This window comes from Poecilia reticulata, linkage group LG7, assembly GCF_000633615.1.
Source record: "Poecilia reticulata strain Guanapo linkage group LG7, Guppy_female_1.0+MT, whole genome shotgun sequence".
Classification (NCBI taxonomy): Eukaryota; Metazoa; Chordata; class Actinopteri; order Cyprinodontiformes; family Poeciliidae; genus Poecilia; species Poecilia reticulata.
Genome location: NC_024337.1, coordinates 9,640,552 through 9,664,788, shown reverse-complemented (window position 1 = coordinate 9,664,788; position 24,237 = coordinate 9,640,552). Strand labels below are relative to the sequence as shown.

At 42.1% G+C, this 24,237-nt stretch overlaps 1 protein-coding gene across 5 annotated transcripts in view; it reads right to left on the bottom strand.

Annotated features, from left to right (window-relative positions):
- bsna (bassoon presynaptic cytomatrix protein a) overlaps positions 1 to 24,237 on the bottom strand; it is a 108,017-nt gene that overhangs the window by 13,714 nt on the left and 70,066 nt on the right. For 3 of the 5 annotated variants that reach the window (XM_008413236.2, XM_008413234.2, XM_008413235.2), the window contains exons 3-9: positions 19,026 to 19,484; positions 11,333 to 16,705; positions 9,633 to 9,797; positions 8,024 to 8,280; positions 6,802 to 7,738; positions 1,777 to 4,276; positions 440 to 934 (exon numbers count right to left, since the gene is read on the bottom strand). In XM_008413236.2, coding sequence (XP_008411458.2) covers positions 440 to 934; positions 1,777 to 4,276; positions 6,802 to 7,738; positions 8,024 to 8,280; positions 9,633 to 9,797; positions 11,333 to 16,705; positions 19,026 to 19,484 — 10,186 coding nt within the window. Of the gene's footprint in view, positions 1 to 439; positions 998 to 1,776; positions 4,277 to 6,801; positions 7,739 to 8,023; positions 8,281 to 9,632; positions 9,798 to 11,332; positions 16,706 to 19,025; positions 19,485 to 24,237 lie in introns of all 5 variants that reach the window. The other 2 variants (XM_008413237.2, XM_008413238.2) reach the window with 2 other exon arrangements.

The following is a 24,237-nucleotide window of genomic DNA, read 5'->3' as shown; positions in this document are numbered from 1 at the left end:
TGTAAAAAAAAAATCATCAAAATTAATCTCAACAGCAAAGGCTATTAAATATTATTGCCTCAGACAGGATTTTTAAAAGGGGATCCTATCAATGTTTAGAGATTGAATCAGAATTTATTAATGAAGTTGCAATTTTTCTCCCTTTCGCCCCAATCTTGTTGATCTATCCAGGATGATCAACCAAAAATACTCTTAAAGGTTTTTTACTGATGTAATCTGTTTCCTTTGCTTATCAAGCCAAAGTCTTGGCAAAGTATTATCTTTGGTAGACAGCAAAAACTTTACTTCAATTTAAATTTTTTTCCTCAAACTATTTTTGTATTCTTTAAAAAAATATATGTTTAAATATTTACATATGAATGTAGGCATTGTCTAAACTTCAGCTATCAAGAAGTGACTTTTGTTCGCTCCATCAGATTTACAGGTGCACCCCGTTTACCTGGTGGTTGGCCTTGCATGTCCACTTGGCCCTGGGACTTGCTGCGTGAGGACCTGTGTGGATCTCCCTGCCTGGAAGACCTTTGGCCGTGATGATGTCCAGACGGATCCCTGGAGTAGTCGGAAGAGTGATACCCTCCAGACCTGGACTCACCACGCCTTCCTGAAGATGAAGAACGTCCTGAGGGGTCATGGCGCATAGACGGTTCTTTGGGATGCCCCTTAGATGACCTCGAGGATCTCGGCTCATCTGAGTGACGGGAGGAAGAGTGCCGGCTAGAGGTGCCATGGTGCCTGTGGTCACGTGATGATGAATGCCGCCCACCATGGCTGTACTCATCTTGCGGCCACAGGTCCTCCTCAGGAGGTTCATCATAATCATGATAGGTGTGCTTGACACCATGCCGACTTCTTCCAGAGTGGCTGCTGCCGTAGTGTCGAGAACTGGAGCGTGGTTTCTCAAACCAGTCAGTTTCTTCCTGGCCCAGATGGTAGGCTTTGGAAACCGAGAGCAGATCACAATCAATCTCCATGTCGTTTGGAGAGAGCGGCATGCAGGCTGTAAGAAGGAAGAGGGCAGAAGGAAGACCAACCGCATGCCAAAAAAAAATAAATAAAAAAAATAGGTAGGGGAAGACACAGAAAGAAAGGCAAAAAGTAAAATTTTACACTCATGCACAAATTTACTCCACAAGTACAAGACAAGTTAAACAGGACATATTAAACACTGCAAAACTGTCTAATACAGCAGATCTTTTTGCTACATATCTTTTACTCACTGACTGCTTGAGGAAACTTGCAAATCAGTTAAAACTTTTCTCCTCAAACAGTCAGTATTGTTCTGTTTTTTTATGGAAGACTTTTAAACAAAGCTTCATTTGGCAAACGGAATATAGAAAATCTTGTCTGGACAACATTTTGCAGTGTTGACATAAACTTTTTATATCAAAACACATTAACAGTGCAACAGAGCCAATAACATGTTGAAGGAAAAAAACTATTGCTGTCGTGCAAAGACCTCTTAAGTCAGTCAGTGTTGTGAAGACAAAGACGACCACGCTGAAGAACCATGCGACTGTCGAACAAAGAAACGGCTGGACGGACAGGCGGAAGGACGGACAGGCAGGCAGACAGACAGACAGCAGTCCACGACTTATAGAGCTCCAAGTAACTCTCAGGACGAAGAAAACACTGACATGCAACGACTATCTCTGTCCTTTGTTTTTTTTTTTTTTGTTATTTTGCTAAGCTAGCTTCTGGGTGGGTGGGGGACGTTTAGATAAACGGTGGGAGCAGTAGTGGGTAGTGAGACTGTGGGAATTTAGCTCCCACAATTACCTTCACTGTCTGACACAGCACAATGATAATCATCAATAATGTATGTATCATCCGATTTGTAGACATGTGTCCGGGGAAGGTCCCGTATATGGTCTTGAACATCTGGCAGCGAGTGACTGGAACCATAATTGCCATAATAGTAATAATATCTACTGCTGCGACCGTCATATGGGTCACGACCTAAGCTTGAAGATCTCCCAGAACCCATGAATTTCCCCAAAGGGCTGAGTGGGCTCTCCTCCTCAGAGTATTGCCGAGTTGGATGGCGTCCTTTGTAGCCAGAACGGTAGGAGCGGTCATCTCTCTCATAGGATCTGCTTCGATAGCTATGGTAATCTCTGGCTGAGATCTTGTCCATGCCGTAGCCATGGGAGCGGGAGCGGCCAGTTGAGGTGTAGTAAATCCGATCGTCCTCATCCACCATCATACCGTAGTGTCGACTTCCATGAGTTGTGCCACTGGTGCCATCAAAAGCACTCCTCTTGAAGCCATAATCCTCGATCAGCTGGCGCCCTCGAATGTGAGATGAGGGGTAAGCCTCACCTGCAGAATAGGAGGCCAAATCTGCCTCGACATCTCGAGCCTCCTCTATTGGGGAAAACTTTGAAATTTTCTGCTCCATAGTCCCCAGCTTCCTGTGCTTGCTGCGCTTGGAGGACATGACAGCGGGGGCCAGAAGGCTTCTGGAGGACGCCAAAGGTTTCTGTACCCCGGCGCGGATGCTGGCAAGTTTGTAGTCGTAGTCATAGAAATAGGGGGATCCCCCACCCATGCTAGTGCTCACGCTGCTGCTGCTGCCCCCTAGAGGTCCGTGCCTGTAGCTGCTCTTACCCCTGCCGTGGTGGTCGTACAGCTCATCCTGCATCGCTGCTTCCTCCTCAGGTGCCCTGCCGTAGGGGGAGCTGCCAGTTCCTCCACGCGCCGTGCTGCCAGATGTGCTGCCATGGCCATGGATGTCGCCAGGGTAACGCCCGCTACTGCCATGATGCATCATGTCCCCTGCTGTCGTGCCCAGCCCGTCCTTTGCCGTCAGCTCGCTCACATCATCGATCATCATGTAGTTCCTTGGAATGTTTTGCTCTAAACCAGGAGCCCCGTACATTCCTTCTGCTGTGCTGTAGGTGGAAGGACTGTCTACAGGGTGCCCATAGGCATTGGAAACTGTTGAAGTGTACTGTCCATAAGAACTGGCTGTGGTGGTGGTGTAGCCATATGTATTAGCAGTAGTTGTTGTGTACTGGCCATATGAGCTAGCTGGGGCTGATGTATATGGACCATAAGTGCTTGGAGGCACTGTGGCGTAACCACCATAACTGCTGGAAACAGGTGCAGATCCATACGGCCCATAGGAGCTTGGCATTGTTGTTGTTCCCGTGTACGGACCATAGGCTGGGGCTGCACTGGAAAAGGTAGCATCTTGGGCTGTGGTCGTGACCACAACTGTTGGGTTGCTGATAGTCTCATAGTTGGTTGGCATCTTATGTTCAAGTTCAGCAAGTGATGTCTGTCTGGGTCTTCCAGGGTGAACGGTAAGAATATCAGCTTGGGGTTGCCCAGGATACGGAGTCGTCTGGGTGGGGTAGGGGGACACAGCGCTGGGATAAGGTGAGCTGTGGGTGGGGTATGGTGGCTGACCAGGTGGTGCAGGTCCAAAACCTGTAGGCCCTGCTGGAGGCTGAGGTTGAGGTGCAGATGGTAACCCCGTATCAGTTTGGGGATATGGGGGCTGAGCTTGTGGATAGGTGTGGGAAGGATAGGATGTTTGAGATTGAAAGGTGGGTCCAGGAGGAGGGGGATGACTCTGAAGGGTCATGGGCTGTGGCAGGGCCTGTGACTGCGACACTGTTGGGTAAGGAGGCTGGTTGAATGTGGATGACTGGTATGGCACACTTGATTGCTGAGATGGTGCTGGTGGTTGGCTCTGGGGATATTGACAAGAGAGGAAGGATGAGGTTGGTGGGTACTGGGCTGCTGTGTTGAGGTCACTGGTAAATTGGCTAAGTGGAGCAGTGCTTGGTCTGGTTGTTAGTAGCCCATTTGCCTCATGTGATGCAGCAGCAGCTGCTAAACGCAAGTTATTCAACTCACTGTCAGACATATAGTCTCTGGTGTCCCCCATACATCTGAGGTAAGCAATGTCCCTTCTTTCCCTCTCCTTTACCAAAGTCTCTTTCCTCTGATGAATTCCCAGTTCCAGGTATCTCAGCTTAGCGTCAATTTCTTTCTCTTCCTCCTCCAGTTCAGCTTGTTGCTTTCTAAGCTTGGTAGACTCTTGCTCCACAGCTTTCAGCTCGTGGGTGAGATCTTTGAGGAGGCTGGCTTTAGCAGCCAGGCCAGACCTTGAGCTGGGCTTGAGGCTGGGCACGGAGGACAAGTAGATCTGTTGTTGGGCAGGTGTCATCATGGTCAAGTGAGCTGATGTAGCAGTCTCGTCTGGAGGAGGGCTGGGCAGGGTTCGCTTAACCTTCCGAAGCAAAGAGCTTTGCTGTAAGGCTGCCAGCTGAAGAGAGAGAGAGAGAAAGGGCAGAGGGGGAAGGAAAGGTGGGAAAATGTGTGGAGGCCAAAAAAAAAAAAAAAACCATGGAGAGCATTTGAGGGGGAAATAATGAGGTGCACAAGGAACAGTTGATGGGATGTGACATTGAGAAGGTTAATTTTAAAATTAACAATTAATGGAAAATTACAGATAATAGATTTGCCCAATTAAGTGAGAATATTGGATCGACAAGAATGAGAATGAGGAAAATACAGGAAGAAGGACACAGATGGACAAGGTGATAATGCAGACAAGAAAGTGAAGAAAAACAAAGAGGGATGGTTTTGGGAAAACAACAAGATGAGAAGGGATGAAGGGAACAAATAAAGAGAAGAAACCCCAAAAAAGGTAAAAAAAAATAATAATAAAGTGTGTACCAAAACATCCAAGTGATCCAAGAATGTTTTCAACCAGTGTAGACAGCGGTGGAAGAATAACGAAAAAAGTAAATAAATGTGCACAAAACAGAATTAATATTCAACAAAGTGGGACCAAAAGAAAGGAAGAAAATTCAAATGGAGAAAAAGATCAAGGAAGAGAGGAAACAAAGAAAGGATGCAACAAGAGACCAAGGTCGACAAAGGAGACACATAAAGACAAACAGACAAAGACAACAGGAAACAAGAGTGAAGTTTGTTAGAAGACGTACAGGAACAAGAAAATTAGTGTCAGCTCTGATACAGTTTTGTTGAATACTCTAGAGTTTTAATAATTTATGAAACAACATACATTCAATTTGAAAGAAAATAATCCTGTAAAAATGAATTTCAAGAGCACTGAATCATTGAAGGTTTTTTCACCCCTGCAGAAAAAACCCCATCTCTGATGAACTTACTCTTACATATATTATGTTTCATAACTATCATGATCTACAGAACGATATAACATTTTACAACAATCATTTTTAGATAAGGTTGGTAAGGTCTTTGATTTTTGCACTTCTCAATAATGTAACTTTTTAGCTGTTACGCCAATAAATGACGCCACAACTGTAATGGGTGCACACTGTTTTGAAGATGAGTTATTATCTTCCCTTTCAGATAAATTCCACATATTCCATCAAACAACCATGTTAGCTGGTGTTTTAAGTGTGCAAATAGATGACAATGTGTCAACATAAAAATAAAACTTCCTTGGTTCCTATTATTCTTATGATCTTTGAGATTAGGGCTAAAAATACACCCAGCTGACACATATGGAGTTGGGAGGAAGAAAAGGCACATAAAAGTAGTTGAATTTTCATTTTCCATATTAAAATTTTGACCAAAAATAGATAAATTCTAGCAAATACGACAAAATGAAATGGATTCAATCGTTTACTGAATAAAGGATGTTTCCCAATTTGTCTTAGAACATTCAGATATTTAATGCTGCCACTGTACGGCGTTCTTGGATGCTCCTAAATACACTATAATATCACATGTGATCCATAAACATTTGCGAAGTTGTGCTGCTCCTGCTTGTAAGCAAAGTCAATGGTACAGAAATGACCAGAAATGTATGAAATTTTAAAGGATTTTATGTCACTGTTACAGTCAAAGATGATTTAGATTTTTTTTTGTTTGGCCTAAAAAGTATTGTCAAGAAAATGTCAGGATTAATAATTAACAATTAATTATTAACTTTGTAACATCTGAATTTATTTGTAGGGAATGCATGGATAAAGCACCTAAAAAAATTATAACGTGGTGGAATTCCCTTTACAAGTTAATATAGTACATACATTTGAGAGAAATCCAAAAGATTAGAGAAAACATACTCAGAAGATTGTGACAAATTGAAATTTTGACAAGCACATGCTCAGCTTAATAAATATACTGTACTTTCAATTGAAACAAGACTCATGTGGTGATAACACTCACATAAGTTATTTTATGGAATCACCAAGAAAGAGGCATGTTAAAACCCTAGCCTTTTATCCATTCCAGTCATTCCCAAACATTTCAGCTTCTCACCTAAAAATAAGTAGAAGACACCCAGAACCTGACAATTTTCTCAGTACACAAGAATTTCTAATAAGTCAGTTCAACAGGGGTAAAACGATACCCTGAATGGCATAAATATACTTTACTTTTGTTTTTGTTGTTTTGTTTAATTCTACAGAGGACCCGAAGGGGGGTCCTGAGAACTAAACCTGAAACTTTGGGAACTGGCGTGACATCACATAACGAACAAACACAAAGAAATGAGGTTAAGAAATTTCATCAATAAGAACATTTTGAGGACTTGCTACTACCTCTTTCACACAGCTGTAATTCCCCTATTGTAATAGCTTTCAAAATCAGTGCATGATAAGGCCAGTTCTTTGAATACTGCAAAGGAGTACTTGAAAAGCTTTTGTGTACAGCAAAGACCTTGTTGTTCCTAAACAATCTCAAGGAAATTTTTTTTTATAAAACTCTTAGAATAGAGTAAATACAACCCATACATCTGCTTTCATCACTTTTTAACAGGTTTTTAGAGCATCGGCTTAGCTTCAGTGACTTTACCTGGCTCTGGAGTGCTTGTTGTTGATACAGAGACAGCCTGGCCTTGGTGTGCTCATCTGTGGTTGGGCTGAGGGACTTGGGGTCCGACATGGACCTATGGGTGCTCTTGATGGGTCGGGGAACAGATGGGTGTCGCTGGGGGGATTCGGCTGTGTAAGACTTCTGCTGAGGTGTGACGTGGGCCTTGTTCAGTCTCTCGCTTGACAGGGAGGTCTCCAGCAGGCGGTGTGGGGACACTGGCGACACAGGAGAGTAGAGGACCTGTGGAGATTTCGGTGTGGTTTGTTGCTGCCGGATGAGGCTGGAGATGGACTCATTGTGAAGGTGGTTGTGAGGCTGATAGTTGATATCTAATGGGTCAGGACGACGTCGCTCAAATTTTGCTGCATTCGCTGCAATGTGTTGCTGCTGGCGCTGTTGGGCGTGAAGGTCAGCCGAACTGGACGGCCCTGTTCCAGTACCAGCAGAGGAAGAATATGGACTGACTGTAGTCGGCACTGTTAGCTGTGGAGCTACAACGCCCTGCGACTGCCCTTCTGAGTCAGTCTGGCAGGCGAGAGATTGTCCTTTTTGTGTGCGCTCTGGTCCAGAGATGTAGTGTACAATCTCTACTTTATTAGGGTCTGGTAATGTCACATGGATTGCCGGGGAGACTCTTCCTAGGTGCTCAGCTTCTGTCTGACAGGACACCTCCCTGATGGTCTGGACAGCGATGCTGGAGGAAACTATCTTGGATGTGTCAGCTTTGGTGTCAGTAGTTGAGGTGGTTGTCGAGGCAGTGCTGGTGCCAGCTGCCGTGGACTCGGCGTGGCGGGAAAACCGGGAGCGTCTGCGGCGAACTGGATGCTCCGTTTCAGCCTTATCCTCATCGTCATCTGTCTGGACGGAGCAGTCAACGCTCCGACCGCGCCTCCTGGTACGATGACGCATCATGTACCTGGTGGTGCAGGGAAAAGGCAGAACAGGGCATGAAGAAAACAATCTGTAGATATTAAGGTCTGCGTAGATATTTATGTTAGATACAACTATTAAAAAATTAGGGGGTTTTGCTTGTAAAAAAAAAAAAAATTCTTTGATGGTGTATAGTGAGGATTGGGATGTGGGAAGCACTTACTGTGCTACCCACAGACAGTCATCCTTATGCCATACCACCTACATACTCATAGCCAGGGAGGGTATCCCATTACTCACTTCAAAAAAAAAAAGAAAAATATATTGTTACCTCTCTTCTCCGTCTTCGTCATCAGTCTGTACACAACTATCCACAATTCTGCGAGGGGAGCCATAGAAAATCACACCATCTCCATCAGAGGTGTCTCGGGTCAGCCTGCTCATGGAGCTATGTTTCCTCATACCAGCTCTGGCTTCCAGCTGTTCATCCTGATTCCTCAAACATATCTCTGAGGAAGAGTTAGGGAGAGAGCGCGAGCTCATCTGAGAGTCTATGTAGGGATGCAGTGGCTGTCCGGTCATATCCAGCTGTTGGCAAAAGCGCATTGATTAGAACTACCAAGACTATAAAGTTTTTGAAAACGAACCTGTCAAATAGTAATCGTTTCGTTTTCTCATAAATAGATTCCCAAAAATTAACGCAGATAGCTAACAATATGCAAAGAAAGCAAAGCAACACTGAAAAGGACACTTGCAAAAATAGAGCCAAATTATGAAGTTCAGCTCTAAATATCTATGACCAATAAGGAAATACTGAAATAGAATAATTCAAAAAGTTACAGGACAAGATTTATAAAGACAAAGTACAGTTTTCAGTCATTCACAATGTCAGAACTAAAAACATCTGATATACCGTACACTATATTGTAAAAAGTGTTGGATATTTCCTTCAAATCACTGAATTCAGGCATGTCTACCACTTCCATCATCACAGGTGTAAAACAGCACCTTGAAAAACAAACATTTGTGAAAGGATAGGTCACTCTCAGGGTTAGAGTTACCAAGATAGGATGCCACCAGTGCATTATCTCCAGTCACCAGGTACAAGTGTTAGTCTTACAGCAAAAGGGTGGCGACACAGACTGACAGCAACTCTACCATTGTGTGTCGATGAGTGAGGTCAAATATTGCCTTAGAATCTTAGTTTTTAGAAGAAGGAATTGTTAGTACTTTAGTATACCAAGACATTTTGAACAACTTTATTTTGGAATGACCCTTTCCTTTATCAACATGACTGTGTACCAGTGGTCCTGAAGACATGGAATAATTTCACCAGCTTTTTGACCTCAACTGGCAGAACACATTTAGAATGAGCAAAGATGGAGAGACAATTTATCCGTGTATGTTGTCACAAATGCTGGTGAGAAATGCCATACGCACCAAGAACCATTGAAGGAAACAACACAAAAACGTCTGAAGAAGACTGAGTGCAACTTCATCCTTCACAAAATGTAAACAAAATGGAGTCACATCAGATTTTAACAGTTGTAGGATTTCTCAGTTGTCTTTTGCAAAAAGACCACTAGCCGTTTCTCCTGGTAGTGCTACAGTCATGCATTTGTTTTGCTAGTATTTAACCAGAAGGCAATACACCATGAGGCCATACACTGCTTTTAGAGCAGCCTCTAGTCCTCTTGCATTTATAAATGCACTTAAACTGCACCAGTTTACTTCAAATGAACCAAAGCCTAGGACTGCAGGTGGGCAAACTTTTGCCTTTATTGGTCCACATTAGAGTTTCATTTCATTCAAACTTTCCCAACTTAACCAGACTTTCATGACAATCGAACTAGTGTTTGATTAGTGCGGACTAATCAGGGCTGGTGCGAATGCACCCTGAAGGTTGAAAACCATCTATCAAAGTTGTAGAAATTCCTCACCTGCATGGTCTGAGCAGCAGTTTTCAGCCGCTTCTGCTCTTGTAGTTGTTGCTGGAGCTGCTGCTGCAAAGACTGTATCTGGTCGAGCTGGGATTTCTGCTGGGCCAACTGCTCTCGTTGGAGAACAAGTTGTTTCTCGCGCTCTTGCTGCTGCTGCTGTAATACCTAAACGCACATACAGACAAACATGGAGACATTTGAAGAACAGTAACAGAGGAGACCAAAAGGTGACGAAACAAAAACATAAAATAAAAGATGGTGAGGTGGTAATAATGAGAATAGATAGACAAACAAAAGAGAGATACAAAAGGCCATGATTTAGTTGTAATTAAGATCACCGGTTTTCAAAAAATGCAAAGCAAGATTCTCGAAAGCAAATGTGACATGAAGCTCTTATGCTGATGGATTAGCTAAAGAATGGTTCCAAGTTAGTTAGAGAACTGAAGCGCAACTGAAACAAAGTGCAGCATGTACTGGTAATTCTTACCAGTATTGCAACAATGCTCATATTAAATATTTGAAGCATTTTCTTTGCAGCTCAAATGATTAGTGCAGGAGAAGGGGTTAGGCTTTTGTTCCTATCGTATGTTATGAAATGTATATTAATCAAACATTCATTTTGTAGTTCATTCTCTTTAGGGGGGCTTCACCTGTTTTACAGAGTTAACTTGAAAGAGTTTCAACTGCTTGTTCTAACAAAAAGAAGAAAATGCTTATGTTAGCTCTTAGTTTTTTTTTTTTTTTGAAAAACATATTTAAAATTTTATTAGATGAAATGAGGAATTAATTTAAATATGCTCTTAAATGTTAACTTACTTAACTCAGAACAAATTAAAAATGTGACAGGAGTTCAGGCTCATCATGTCTGATAGACATATACATACAACGGACATGCACACACATAGGCGGAATTCCATTTCCACAGTGAAACTCACTATCGTATTACTGATGGTGAGCCAATAGGAACAGAGATCTTCTTAAACAATTTTCACATTTTCAGAAACATGCTTCGAAACATAGGGGTCTAAGTTGAGCTTGCAAATACATTCAAAGAATATAGAGTAAAAATAGAGTATTTTAATCATAATGTTATTTTATATAGTGGTCCAGGAAAACAATTTAATCTCTCAACAACCAACACAGAAAAAAAAACTCTGCAATCTCTATTTAGATCAATTCCACTGTTATTACTGTTGTTCTTCCTAAGGTGTAAAAGCTCCACATCATATGAATTGTATGTACCAAGGAATCAGCAGGCATAGACACCGGGGTAACACTAGGTAACAGCATTCAAATAACACAGAACAGCATGCAAAACATACAATTGTCACCTCGTAATTCAGGCTAGATAATTTCTGACTCAAAATGAATCAAGAATTATTACACAAGGAATTGTTTTTTTTTCTTATATCAGTGTCTAATCAACAACTTGAAGGACTATTTAATATTTCTTTGAATACAAAAAAAAACAAATAAAAAAATCTTTTGAAAGATAATTAAAAATGTCAACTTAAAAACATGCTGACATTAAATGATACACAAAATTGCTTGTTAATCAATAACTGATGTAAAACATCAGTAAAACCACTTGAAAAATTATAAGTCATTCAAATCAGGAAAATAACAAAAAGGCAACAAACAAAAAAAGACATCAACACCACTACATAACTCTTAATTACAAATCCTGATTTTCCCTATACCTGTTCCTTGATGTTTTGCAGCTCTTGTAACTCCCTCTGCACCAGAATTTGCTCCTTCTCCCTGTGGAACTTCAGCTCCATTCTTTCGCGCTCAAGCTCTTCTTGCAGTCGCAGCTGACGAAGTTTCTCTAATTCTACACGCTCCCTCTCCATCTGCAGAAGCTGCTCCTGCTGTCGGTGAAGCCTCTCTGCCTCAGTTTCACCCTCTTTATGTATTGCACCAGGTGGAGGGAAAGGAGGGAGACCACATGGAATGGGCAAGCCACTAGTGGGGACCGATGGGCCTGCAGCAGGTTGGGTGTAGCCTTGGGTTATTGCTGGACTCGAGGGTGGGTATACGTGACCTGCAGGAGGAGGCTGTGGCTGCTGAGCCGTTGTCACTTGTTTCTGTTGTTGGGTGTTCAGATGTGTGTGGGACAGGTTTATTGGTTGATGCTGCGGTTCGGTCAAAGTGACAAGCGCTCCTTGTGCTGAAGTGACTTCTGATGCCACTTTTGCACCTTTACCAAGGTAAACAGGTTCCTCCTGGGCTGTTGAGCTTGAGGTTGTCAAAGACACAGGCACAAGGGCTGCTCCTGGTGCTGAAGTTGATGCAGCAACAGTGGTAGAGGCAGTGGCTGAAGCTGTCTGAAGCAGACCTGGTGCTGGATAACGAAGTGGTACTTGCCCAGTTAAGGGCATTCTTGGGCTTATGGGCAATCTGGTGAGACTGGCCAGTGGCACTGGTGTCATGTTGGGAGTAGCGTATGGCCTATAGACCCCTCTCAGTAGAGGTCGAAGTACTGATGCAGGTTGGGTGGTGATGGGAAGTGTTGAAGCTATTGGGGTCTGAATGGTGGAGTAAATCATTCCGTCAGATGACCTAATAGCAGCAGGGTACATGGCCCTCAGACTAGCCTGCCTGGCATTGATAAGATTCGTCAGAGCTTGATTTTGAGACATAGGCTTTCCATCTAATCCAAAGATCAGACTTTGCCTCATGCCAATACCTGCTGCAAGTCTGGAGGCACCTGGACCAGTACCTCTGCCTAAGCTGCCATACTGCAGCAAGTCTGGGTTGCTTCCATATCGGTCCATAGAATTAAGTGCGGCACACATTCGACTTATCTCCCTTGCAGTTGTAGCACTGTACTGAGCCAAGTTAGCTTCTTGGAAGCTTGCAATATCACGAGCAGAATAACCATAATCTGAACTGATGTTAGACAAGGAATTATATCGTCTTATCGGCAACGTTTGTGCTGAAATGTCTCCTCCATGACGTAAATCTGTGTAGGAACCATACTGCATGCCCATGTATCCTCCATAGCTCTGTTTCATAGCAGTGAAGTCCATGACAAGTTCACCAGATTGTTGGAGGTGTGGCTCATATTTAGAGTGGTATGACTGTAAGCCAGCATCAGCAAGGTTCGTATCAGACATTGAAGGCTGAAGCCTACCAGGAAAAGGTAACGTGTAAGCCTTACGTGTGTCCATTGGGTACTCATGGTACCTTCCAGGTTGTCTTTCTTGATCGGACTCATCTGTGATAGGTGGGGCAGATGGTGGCCTTATGCCCTCTTTCTCAGAGACACCAACACAATTTCCACCAAATGACAGTCTGTAAACTACATCACAACAAGCTGGTTGGTCAGGTTTTATTTGGCCTCCTGTCAAATCCACTGCATCCTGTCCTTCTTCTACCTTCACAAGTTGAGTCAATGCCCTTACTGGCTCGGGCCCTCCATCCATTTGTACAACCATACTATGTGGTGATTTACCTCCCTGCATCAAACCAGGTGGGCTGGGCTTCCCTTTCAGCTCAACAGGACCAGTGCCGTAAAGCTCAGGATTAATGACTGGTGAAACAGCACTGACCACTGTAGATGCAGTACTAGTCTGGCTGACTAATAAATTTTTTTTAGCCAAAGGTGAGACCTGGCCGGTGAGGTTATACTTGGCTAGAACAGATGCCTGTTGTTGGTGCTGCTGCAACTGATGGTGCTGTTGTAGCTGTTGTTCAAGGAGCTCTTGTTGTTTCTGTAGCTTCTCTTGTTGTTTTTGCAATTCTCTTTGTTGTATGCTGAGATCTTCCAATTTTGCATCAATTTTTGGAATGGAAGGATCAGTTGGAGGAGAAATTGGTGATTTGTTCTGGGAAAGACACACCGCTGAGCCCATGCCCTGACCTAGATCTATTCGGTTTTGATGGGGATCCCCATAAACCACTGGTTGTTTTAGCTGGGTCATAAACATAGAAGCAGCCACAGTGACACTCACAGTGGTAGGTGTGGTGGTCTCTTGTGTGTTCAAATTCATAATCAGTGGTTGTATGATTGTTGAATGCCTGGAACCTTCTGGTCCACCGTGGTATTTCCTGCTTTCTGTAGCTAAGGAAGTAAGGTCCATTCCCTGATCAGTCATAATAATGGGAGCTGAGTGGGTTACAGTTCTCAGATCTACAACACTACCACCTTGGATCATATGGCCTTGCTCAACCCTTGAGGTACCCGGGACTGTAGATATTCGGCAGAGGGAGATATTATCCATGGACACAGACCCTCTGGTGTATAAGCCAGCAGTAGTGACCATGCTTGTCCCTACATTCACCTTCTCCACTCTTTGCGCTCTATAGAAGCTGTGTGTAGGTGACTGTTGATAAGGTGGTGTGTCCGGGGGGCTGCCGCATGGAGAGTAGCTATCAAATGTTGACTGACGGCTAAATCGAGTGGGTGAGGACAATGGAGAAGTTGCCGTGTTCACTGTCATTGGTCTAGTTGGACCTGGAGGTGGGGAGTATGGAGCCTCCTGGGAAGATTGTTGTCGATATAGCCTAGGGGAAATTGATCGATGTGCTGTTTGGGTTCCCTGAGCCATCACAGGTGATGTGGGCCCAGAACCAGCTGGCTCCATTCGCAGTGCTGAGTTGAAGGTCTGTGTGGAGAACTCAGCAGTAGACCTTCTGGAAGGAGAGCGAATAGGACTTTGTGGTGGCGGTGGTGATGGAGAGAGAGGAGGACTCGTGCTCCTGTAATAGGTAGTATACTTAGGAGAGCGTGGTTCAATAATCCTCTCAGCAGATGATGTTGAGCTGTCCTGCACTTGAACACCTCTTGTCTCCCCAATCCTTCTGGTGATTACTTCTCTTTGACTATAGGCCTGGGTAATCTCTGCAATCTTGCTACATACACTTGAGACTGTAGCTGAGGATGTGGCAAGACTTCCTGTGTGTCTGCGTGAGGTATCAGATTGGGTTGATGTCATAGTGTGGCTTGATCCTGTTTGGGAAATTGTTACTGCGTCTCTGGCATAAACCCCATAAGCTGCAATGGTGGTAGCAGCCACTGTTGGAGTTATGCCATTCTTTCCTGCTTGGCTTTTAATTCGGTCTTTGTGCCCATCCTTTGCAGTGAAGTGCTGGCTTACTCTCACGTCTGGTATTCGACCTCCACTCTCAGCAAAGGAGACAGGCGCTGAGACCTGGGTAGGACTTGTCCCAGGAGTTAACAGAGCATTGCTTTGCTCTAGTAGTTTAGCAAAGGCTGAGCCTGTGTCCAGCAGCTGCTTATCTGCAAAAGAACTCTCAATTTCAATCTCGACTTGCTCATTTGTGGCCTGTTGCATCTTAGTGATATTCTGAGATGTTTGTCGGATTTCCTCGTAAATGTCGTTTTCTATTTCCGCCGCTTCGTTGTCATATCCCGTTTGATCTTGTTCATAGTCATAGTCGTCGTCGTAGTTTTGTCCATTAATGTCCTCCTCATAGTACTGTCCATGTCGTTGTTGTTGCTGCTGCTGTAGCTTTTCTTGTTTTTGCAGCATTTCTGCTTTTCTCATCATTTCCTCGTAAACTTCCTCAGCACTCTTCAGAGGTTTGGAGGTTGTTGATGGAGCAGTGGTTGTCGTAGTTGAGGAAGATTTCTCCATAGGCGAATAGAGAGACATAAAAGTAGGCAGATTGTATTCACTGCCTGACTTGTAGATTTTGGACTCGTACCCCTCAGCCTCAGAGTCCAGACTTTGGGGGGAATATTCAGAAGCAGAGGAGCGATGAAGCTCTTCCATCTCTGCTGCTTGTCTTAGTTCCTCTGTAGGGGAAGCATCTTCAATTGGTGACAAATTACTTGGTGGTGTTTTGGATCTTTCTCGGCGTCTTTGGGCCCTCAGCTCCTCCTTATCCCTTTTGGTTTTCCGTGCTGTGCTTCTTATTCTCTGCTGTTCTACCTCTCTCATCTTCTCCTGCTCTCTCAGAAGTTCCTCTTCCTCTCTGAGTTCATCCTCTTCTGAGGAGTCTTCAATGGTCGGAAGCAGGGGACCGTGAGACCGGTGGCGTGCTTTCCTCTGCTGCTTGGCCTCCTCCAGTCTTTGTCTCCTGCTTGGGCTACTGTCACTGTCTTCCTCCATTGATGAGATGGATGTTGGAGACTGTCCTGAACCATATGAGGACGAAGTTGGAGGCAAAGTTGAAGAATAGTCCCCCCTAGAACGCTCCTCTGGAGATCCGGTTAAGCTCTCCATCTCCAGCTCTGGCTCCCGGTCCAGATTTAGATCATTTTCATTGCTCAGCTCCATATCTCGGCTGTAGCTGTTGGTGTTGTTGAGTTCAATGGTTTTGAAGCGCCTCAGCCCCCCTTGGGACGCCATCACATCTTCCTCCCCCTCCTCCACAGAACCCTTATAGACATCGGCAGAGGTCTTGGTTTCTTCCTCAAAACTACTCGAGTGGTGCTGAAGCCGTCTCTTTTCTTTCCCTGAGTCAGAAATGATGTGCTTGTGGTGGCTTTTCTTCGGTTTCTGGTAGCCGTAACCTTCATCTTCCTCATCTTCGTCTTCCTCCATTTCTTCTTCATCCTCCTCGTTGTCCTCATCAGCACTCATCTCCATTATTTGTCTCCTCATAAACTCCTCATCAGTCATCTCTGTTGGATCAGCCTCTTTTTCCTTTTCCTTTTCCTTCTTCTTCTTTTCTTTTCTCTCTTCCTTTCCCTCTTTCCGTTTACTCTCCCAGTCCCCGCCATCTTCCTCTTCTTCCAGTATATCCTCTAATTCCTCATCAGAATCATATGCATCTGGAGGAATTGAAAGGGAACGTGGTCGATGCTTTCCTCTGTCATCCAAGTCTCTATCCCTGTGCTTTCTTCCCCTTCTGTCCGGCTTTTCCTCAGAGAGGCTTTTCTCCAGCAGTGGCCTCATCGAGCTCTCCAGCTTGGTGATTTCAGAGGGGCTTGGAGGAGAGCCTCGCCCACTGATTCCCCTCTCACTCAGCTTCATTTCCTCCTCTTGGATTAGACCTGTAATTTCACTGTGTGAGCTGGAGATCCCATCAGAGGAGTAGCCAGTGTCACTGAGACTCTGAGGGCTGCGTGACAAGTCATGGGTGCTGTTGTTTTTTGTGTCCTACAGAGAACAGAAACAAAGAAAGATCGCATTAGACGTGGTGAAATTTGGCTATATGGTTTGGGTCAAAAGTAATAAAAATTTGACAATTTTGTTGACGCATTTTTTTTTTAATACAATTGAAGAGATTCTGTTTTAGATATAAAATAAGCTTAGTTTTTTGGAGTATGGCAAAAAAAAACACGTTTTGCACAAAAAGTGTATTTTTTGCAATGTCTAGAAGACTAAACTAATCAAATTATCATAGTGTATTAGGTCCACATTCCGTCTGTATCAAGCACCACAAAAATATTAACATATATTAACATATTAACAATATATGTCTTAAAATATCAGGACAACATTCTAGTATTCAGATTTCCTAAAGAATTTGCAACTGGAAGCACCTCTGAACCCAACAACTAGAAAATAAAATTAAAGCCTTCAGTGAGCTTTCACTCATCTTTTTTCAAGCTCTTTATGACACATATGTGGACATTTGGCACAACCAAACAGCGACTTATCAAAATAGAGTACTTTTGATTAATTGTAAGAGCCTTTTTGGATTTAAAAATGTTCTAAAATGAATGAATACGCACAATAATAGAGCTGCAAAGAGAAAAGGCAAGAGGACCCACAGGTTATTTTACATTCTACACGACGGGCGCTAAATGCCTTATGTATGATAAAAAACCTGAAGGTTTGCTCTCTCAATTGTTTTCAGATATGTACTTTTTTCCCTTTATAAAATCTAAAATACATTATTAATGAACGTTTGAAAGAGATTTGATTTGGTATGTGAAAAAACAACAAACGATTATGCAAATGAGGTTGCTATAAAATTACATGAGCGATGGTTGTTATTTTGCTTTAGTATATGTTCACATCACACAGTCAGTTAAAATACATGTTTTGAGTCTTTACACCTTTTTGGACAGCAAGCTCAAAATGAATAACACAAAACCACTGAAAGGTCAAATTTTGTATGGATTTCTATGGCTATAAAAGTCACCCTTGTTAAAATGAGAATGAAATAAAAATATTTGATTGCCTTTTTCCACCTTTAACAAGCTAAAAAAGGTAAATGTGGTTTTTATACAAGCCTATAGAATACATTACACAGCCCTGGAGGGTTTCTTTGCCAGGAAAGTTTCTTTCTTTTTCTAACCAGATACCCAAACAACACAAGAAATTGTCACAATGAGAAAAAAAACTTTACTTGATAAAAATTGCTGTAAATCATTTAGTTCTTTTCTAAAGAAATGGATATATGTGCATGTTATTCTGTTAGTTACAGGTCTATAAGGCTGTTAGTAATTTCATATTTTCAGTACATCTTTAAATACTGGATCATCTTACCTTTTACCAACGTCATAACCTTTATGACCAAGAGAAAGAAAACCTAACAAAACATTCGCTCTACAGCTATACCCGCTAATAACAAACTGTGAGAAAACTTTGTTTTGCATTTCATTTCATCTGAATAAGAGAACAAGGTTGAACATTTTTTGGAGGGCTCTGACATTTCATGATGAGTTTAAATGAATTCATAACAGAGAGAAACAAAAAGGAAAATGACAAATATTCATGAATGAATAATGGCTGAGATAAAGCCAAGGTAGAGAAGCTTTTAAAAAATATATATTTTCATGATGCCAGCAAAACTTAAAAATATATATATATTTTTATGTATAAAATAAGTTCACTTAAATGTATATTGCAAAATACACTATTGTGAGGCTTAAACCCTTAACAGAAATTACCTGCATTTTCAGGGGACTCTTTTTATATCTCAGAAGCTGGTGTAATTTAGTCAAGTCTTTTTTTTATGTTTTGTTGGCTCTAGTGGCCTTTATTTGAAAATAGTTTGACAGGAAAAAGGGTTATGAGAGAGGGGGAAGACATGCGGCAAATTTCACCAGGCAGGGAATCAAACCTGGTGATTCCCAGGTTCGATTCTGGGAATCGAACCTGGGATTCCCAGAATCCCAGGTTCTGGGATTCTGGAACCTGGGATTCTGATTCCAGAATCCCAGGTTTCTGGAACCAGAATCCTGGTTCATGCTGGTGCTGCATGCTGCGACCACCAGCATGAGGACTAAGGCCTCAATACATGGGTTGTGCTTTGCCCCTGCGCCACCACAGCACCCTCAAGTCTTTTTTCTAAAGTTGGATCAGATATGTAATGTATATATGACATATATCCTGTCACGCTGAATATATCAGCACGGTCTCACGTTACTGTTTCTTCCTCCAGTACTTTAGTATTCAAACCTTTTTTTAAACAAAGGAAAAAAAGAACAAAGAACAAAGAACAAAGAACAAAGAACGTCAAACTTACGTCATAGTGCCTTGACTTCTTAATTTCCTTTACTGGAGTGATCTGTTCCCCTTTCTTCTGTGAAGGTTTGGTTTCTTTGGCAGTTTGGTTCTCAGGCTCCGTCTTGGGTTTCTCCTCTGTTGGTTTCGTGGGTTTCTGGGCCTCGGTGGTTGGTACTGGTGCTGTGGCTGGCGTTGTGGTCTTGGCATCGGTGGGCTGTTTGGCGGGCGTGGGACCAGTAGGTCCACCGACGCCTGTTCCCATCTGGGATTTTTGTCCCTGCGGCTGGACCGGTTTGGGTCCTTGCTGAGTGGTCGACTTGTGGAGAGGGCTTTGCTGACTGGCCGGCGTCTGGTGATGAGGTGAGCCCATTGGTTGGTGCTTCGGGGAGGCATGGGGGACAGGAAGAGGAGGCTCGTCAAGGCCGCCTCCAGACAACAGCCGCTGGGTCTGGCAGTTAAGACATAACCACTCTTTCTTCTGAAGAACACAGAATAAAAAACAAGAGGCAAGTAATTAGTTTTTATTTCTAAATCATGAAATAGATACGCACACATACAGATGAGGGTTTTGTAGTTTTGACCAAGCATTTGACCCAGTTTGTTTGGTTAGAGAAGACGCTCGCCATCACAGGCAGCCATTTTGAATTACAGAACCTGCTGATGAAGCTTCACGGACTAAAACATGGAGCCGCAAATGGCTCCTCGGACCTTTTAAGTGGCTCCTAATAACTTTGGGTAAAAATAATAATGAACCAGCAGATGTACTTGAATATAATTAATGGAGGTTTCAGTTTTTTCATGTAGTAATTGAACGACACTTAAAGTACCAGTAATATTCTTTTAGATCTAGTTTTCGTGTATTTAAAAATAAAATAAAGACATCAATTGTCCTATTTATCAATAGAAGTTGTCTTTTCCAAAGGTCTAAATGAGATTTACTTAGCTGGACCGAGGATAGAAATGGCTCTTTGAATTGTAAAGTATGCGGACCCCTGTGCCAGATAAAAGAAGAAGTAATAAGATAATTAAATTATGCTGTTTAATAATTTAATGTCAGTGTTAATGACTTTATAGTAGGTTTTTACCTTGTAGTGATGTGTACTATATTTACTCTTTGATAGATAAAAACATCATAGGAAGAAAATATTTTACACAGTGTTACATAGTTTCAGGGCTGGACTTTGCCAATCATGGTCACGTCTGACCAGTCATGGTCAGATGTGATCTCTTCACGTAATCATTAGAAGTATTATGAAATTGGTAATAAGGTGCCAAAAAAAGAGTTGGATAAATATTTATACACACTCTTTCACAAAATACAACTTATGTAATTTGCCAAAATTAAACAGTTTACACTTAGATTAGTCTTCTTCACTTTTTTGTGGTATTTTTTCCACTAACACACACTGCACTCAGACTCATTTCTGTACATTGTGGAGATCTCATTTGGAAACAGAGCTGTCAGAACGATGGCAGGCTGAACTAAGCTGACACAAGTTTCCGAAAGGCCAAGCCACTCTGACAGCTACACACTATTTTCATCCCATTAGCTTTTACTCACACCACTTCACAGACTGCTAAGTGTTAGGAAGCTGCATCAAACTGACACAGAAAGAGCAGAAATGACTTTGAAATAAAAGCAGAACTAAACATTTAACAGTCTTCAGTCATGATTCTCATCGCTTGCCTGAAATGACATGAGTAGTAGATAGTTGGCTGGGCTTAAAGCTAAACTGCTGCAATTAGAGGAAATGTTGGTTTTAAAAATTGTAAAAACAAATATCACAAAAACATGTCAATTTTTTTTCACTATTGATTAAAATTCGTATTTACGCATCCGTCTGGTTGCCATGTAAATTCATACACACGAATGAATGAAATATTTACTTTGAACATGTAAACAACAAATGTCAGATTTTTGTTTAAAGTGAAAATCAAACACAAATAATAGCTAAAACTTTCATATTCAGACAGAAAATTTGTATGAAAAACTCATTCCTTATGATTTCCTGCCCTCATTTGACTCTTGCAGTATGCACCTTATGCATTTCAACCTAGCATATTTAGTTAAAGTCTGTCAGGTTTAGTTGTAGTTTTGCATTAAAAAAATAACTATCTGTTCATGTTGTTATTGTAATGTTAAACTTTCTTTTCAGTGTCTCCAATGTCTTCTGACCCCCCACCAGCACCATCTGTTTATTCTCTGCCTCTGTGTCTGCCTCTATCCAGGACAGCTAATGTTATTTGGGGCAAGAGAGAGGCTGTATTACCGACGTAATGAATAATTGATAGATGCAGCACTCTCTCTTCAACAGTTATCTACCATCGCTGCCGTTTTCCACCTGCTCTTTCTGTAACTCCCCTCTGATGCTCTCCGTCCTCCTGCGCCTCCTTTATCTCGATCTCTCTCCGAATCCTTTCGAGTGCTCATCTCTGATTAGGAGCCATTCTCAGACTCCCAATCCTTTAGAGCCCACCTTTAATAAGTGATGGTTTTGCCTGTGCAATATCACTAATTATGAGGAGACGGCCAAAGTAGTGATTACATTCTATGATTTTTATTGTTCAGTGATGCATTAAATTAACAGAAAACGATCAAAAAGAAGTGAACTGGCTGGAAAATCTATTTATGACATGTAAACAATAAGAATAAAGTTTCAGAAATATGTACATTTGGGAGCATGGTTGAAAAAAACTGTCATTATTCTTTTAATAACTTTCCATCAGACTTATTTAAGATACCAAAAAACCCCACACACTTAAAACTAATAATAACTCTTATTAATAAATTGCAAAAATATGATTACGCAAGTATGTATGTCCAGTGCCGATCTGTTCAGTGGCTTCTCAAACTACAGAGGCCTTTTTTTTTCTTTTTTTGCAACTGTTGTTTTTGTTTTGAAGCCAGCAGATAACGACACATATACCTGTTTGTGAGCAAGAAATATCCTGCAGAGTGCCCCAGTGGTGTCCACACAACCTACATGGCACCAACAATGTCAACAACGCTCCACATGTCAAGCTGCTATACTTTCTTTTCATTTAGTGGCTTCATGTCGTTAATTCAAGATCTACCTCTCCTCTCACATTTGTTGGCTATTGCTATATTTTATTCTCTCCTTTAAAATGCTTTTTGTGCTGCTAGTTTTCTGTTCTGTTATTTTCTTTTAGAGGATTTATACTGGCTCACAATCTGTCTCATTTGTAGGAATCTGTTAAACACAGTGAAAACATTAGAGTAAATGTGGAAAGAACACCGTTCCAAAGCCAGGAACAGGCCTGGAGAAACACTGACTGGAAAAATCAAGCAGCGGAAAAACCAGCAGTAAAACCAGAACCATGGAAATGAACAATGATGACAAGGATGTAAAGAAATTGCCTGACTTTTAACTGCTAGGGAGGTGATTGACCGACATGGGAAAGTGATCAGAGGAGCAGACGGAATATGACTAATTAACACAAAAGGATAGACACAAAACCGTCTTCCTAAACCAAAATAATTAAACAAATACACAAAGAAAAGTGAAAGTAAGGAACCATAAAATAAAAAACAATAAACAATGCATAGAACAGTGTCAGTAACAAAGTTAAAATGATTGAAATAAAGACAACGTGACAACTAAAGCACAAAGACCAACAGATGATGACAACAGACACAATATCGCTCAAAGATAACTCCAGTATGCGTCACTATGTAATGTCATCAGCCAGTTTTTGACTTTCTTTAATAAAAAATCCAGTTTTATTGGAATCAGCAACCAGAAATAATGTTGGTATCAAAATGTTCCAAATAATAAAAACGTCACAGAATGCCGCATCCCAAAAGCATGTTGTAAAATTATTGGCTATACTATATAATATTATATTATATATATACTGTCAACAGATCTCCATTAACTTTAATATAGTCTGACACTATTGCATGTGCATTGTGTACATTTATAGCCACCAGACCAGTTGCTATGGAAACATATTTCAACAGCACTACTCTCCTATTAGGCTGCTTCCGTTCTGAGTAACTCATGTTTCCGTTCAGTTTAGGCACATTTTCATCTACAGTTTATCTCATTTCTCTTTTCGGCACACAGTCATTAGACTCCAATCTTCCCCTCCCTTCCATCTCCCTGTTTGTCACTCTCAGCCTCCTATTTTTTTTTCTACCCCCAACAGAGTGAGGGGCTATTTTTACCCAGAATGCCATTGTTTTGCTTGATCGCACACTTCCCTTGTGCTGGCTGATGCTTTAAGCAGTGCTCTGCTGCATAGCGCACACACACTCCAGCACAAGCACAAACACACATGTAGACACATGGCTCGCATCCATGTGTAAGTGCAGGTCGGAGCTCTCCAGAAGGAGGGAGGAGAAGAGGAAGAGGAGAGAGGTGGAGAGGAGCACCACCAGGGAGAGCAAAAGAAAAACTGCTGGGGTGAATGACGCCACGTGTGCACGCGGGTGCATGTGCGCACACTTTAAATGGGATGAGTCGCTGCTGAGTCTGGCTTGATCTGGAGGCAGAAGAGGAAGACGAAGCAGGAAAAGGAGGAAGATCAAGAGAAGATCAGGGGGCAAACTAAGAAAGACAGGAGCCAGGTGCTGCTGATGTCTCATAAGGAACCTGTTTGTTGGCCCGATAATGTTATAACATGTTCAGGAAGTTTAAACAGATAAAATATAGGTAGCATCTAATTACAAAACACCATGGAAAGGTGAGGCAAATGAGGTACGTTTCTCACAACTCATCTCATGCCTCTAACTAATCTAAAAAAAAAAAAAACAGGAAAATGTAACATTCATTCATATCAATCACATCTATCAGTCCAGACATGCTCTGTTAGAGGGAAGTGAGTTATGGATAGTGACCTGGACAAGTAAATACACAAAACAAATGGGGATCATTTTGGAAAACGAATAAAAGAAAACAAGAAACTCATGGAGCACAGAAAGGAGGCGATGAATTAAAAGTATTGGAGGAAAAGGAGGGTGAGAAATGAATTAGCGCATGGGGAAGAGGGAGAATTACAGCAGAAGCTGTTCTGCCAGTTATATAACACAAACAGGTTTCATTTCCATTTCACAGATATTTAAAAAATCTCCTCTCTCCATTTTATCAGCTCAACAGAGCCTCTTTAATTATGTAACCTTATTGTGAGAGGCAGAGCAGTGGAGGCTGTGTGTGTGTGTGTGTGTGTGTGTGTGTGTGTGTGTGTGTGTGTGTGTGTGTGTGTGTGTG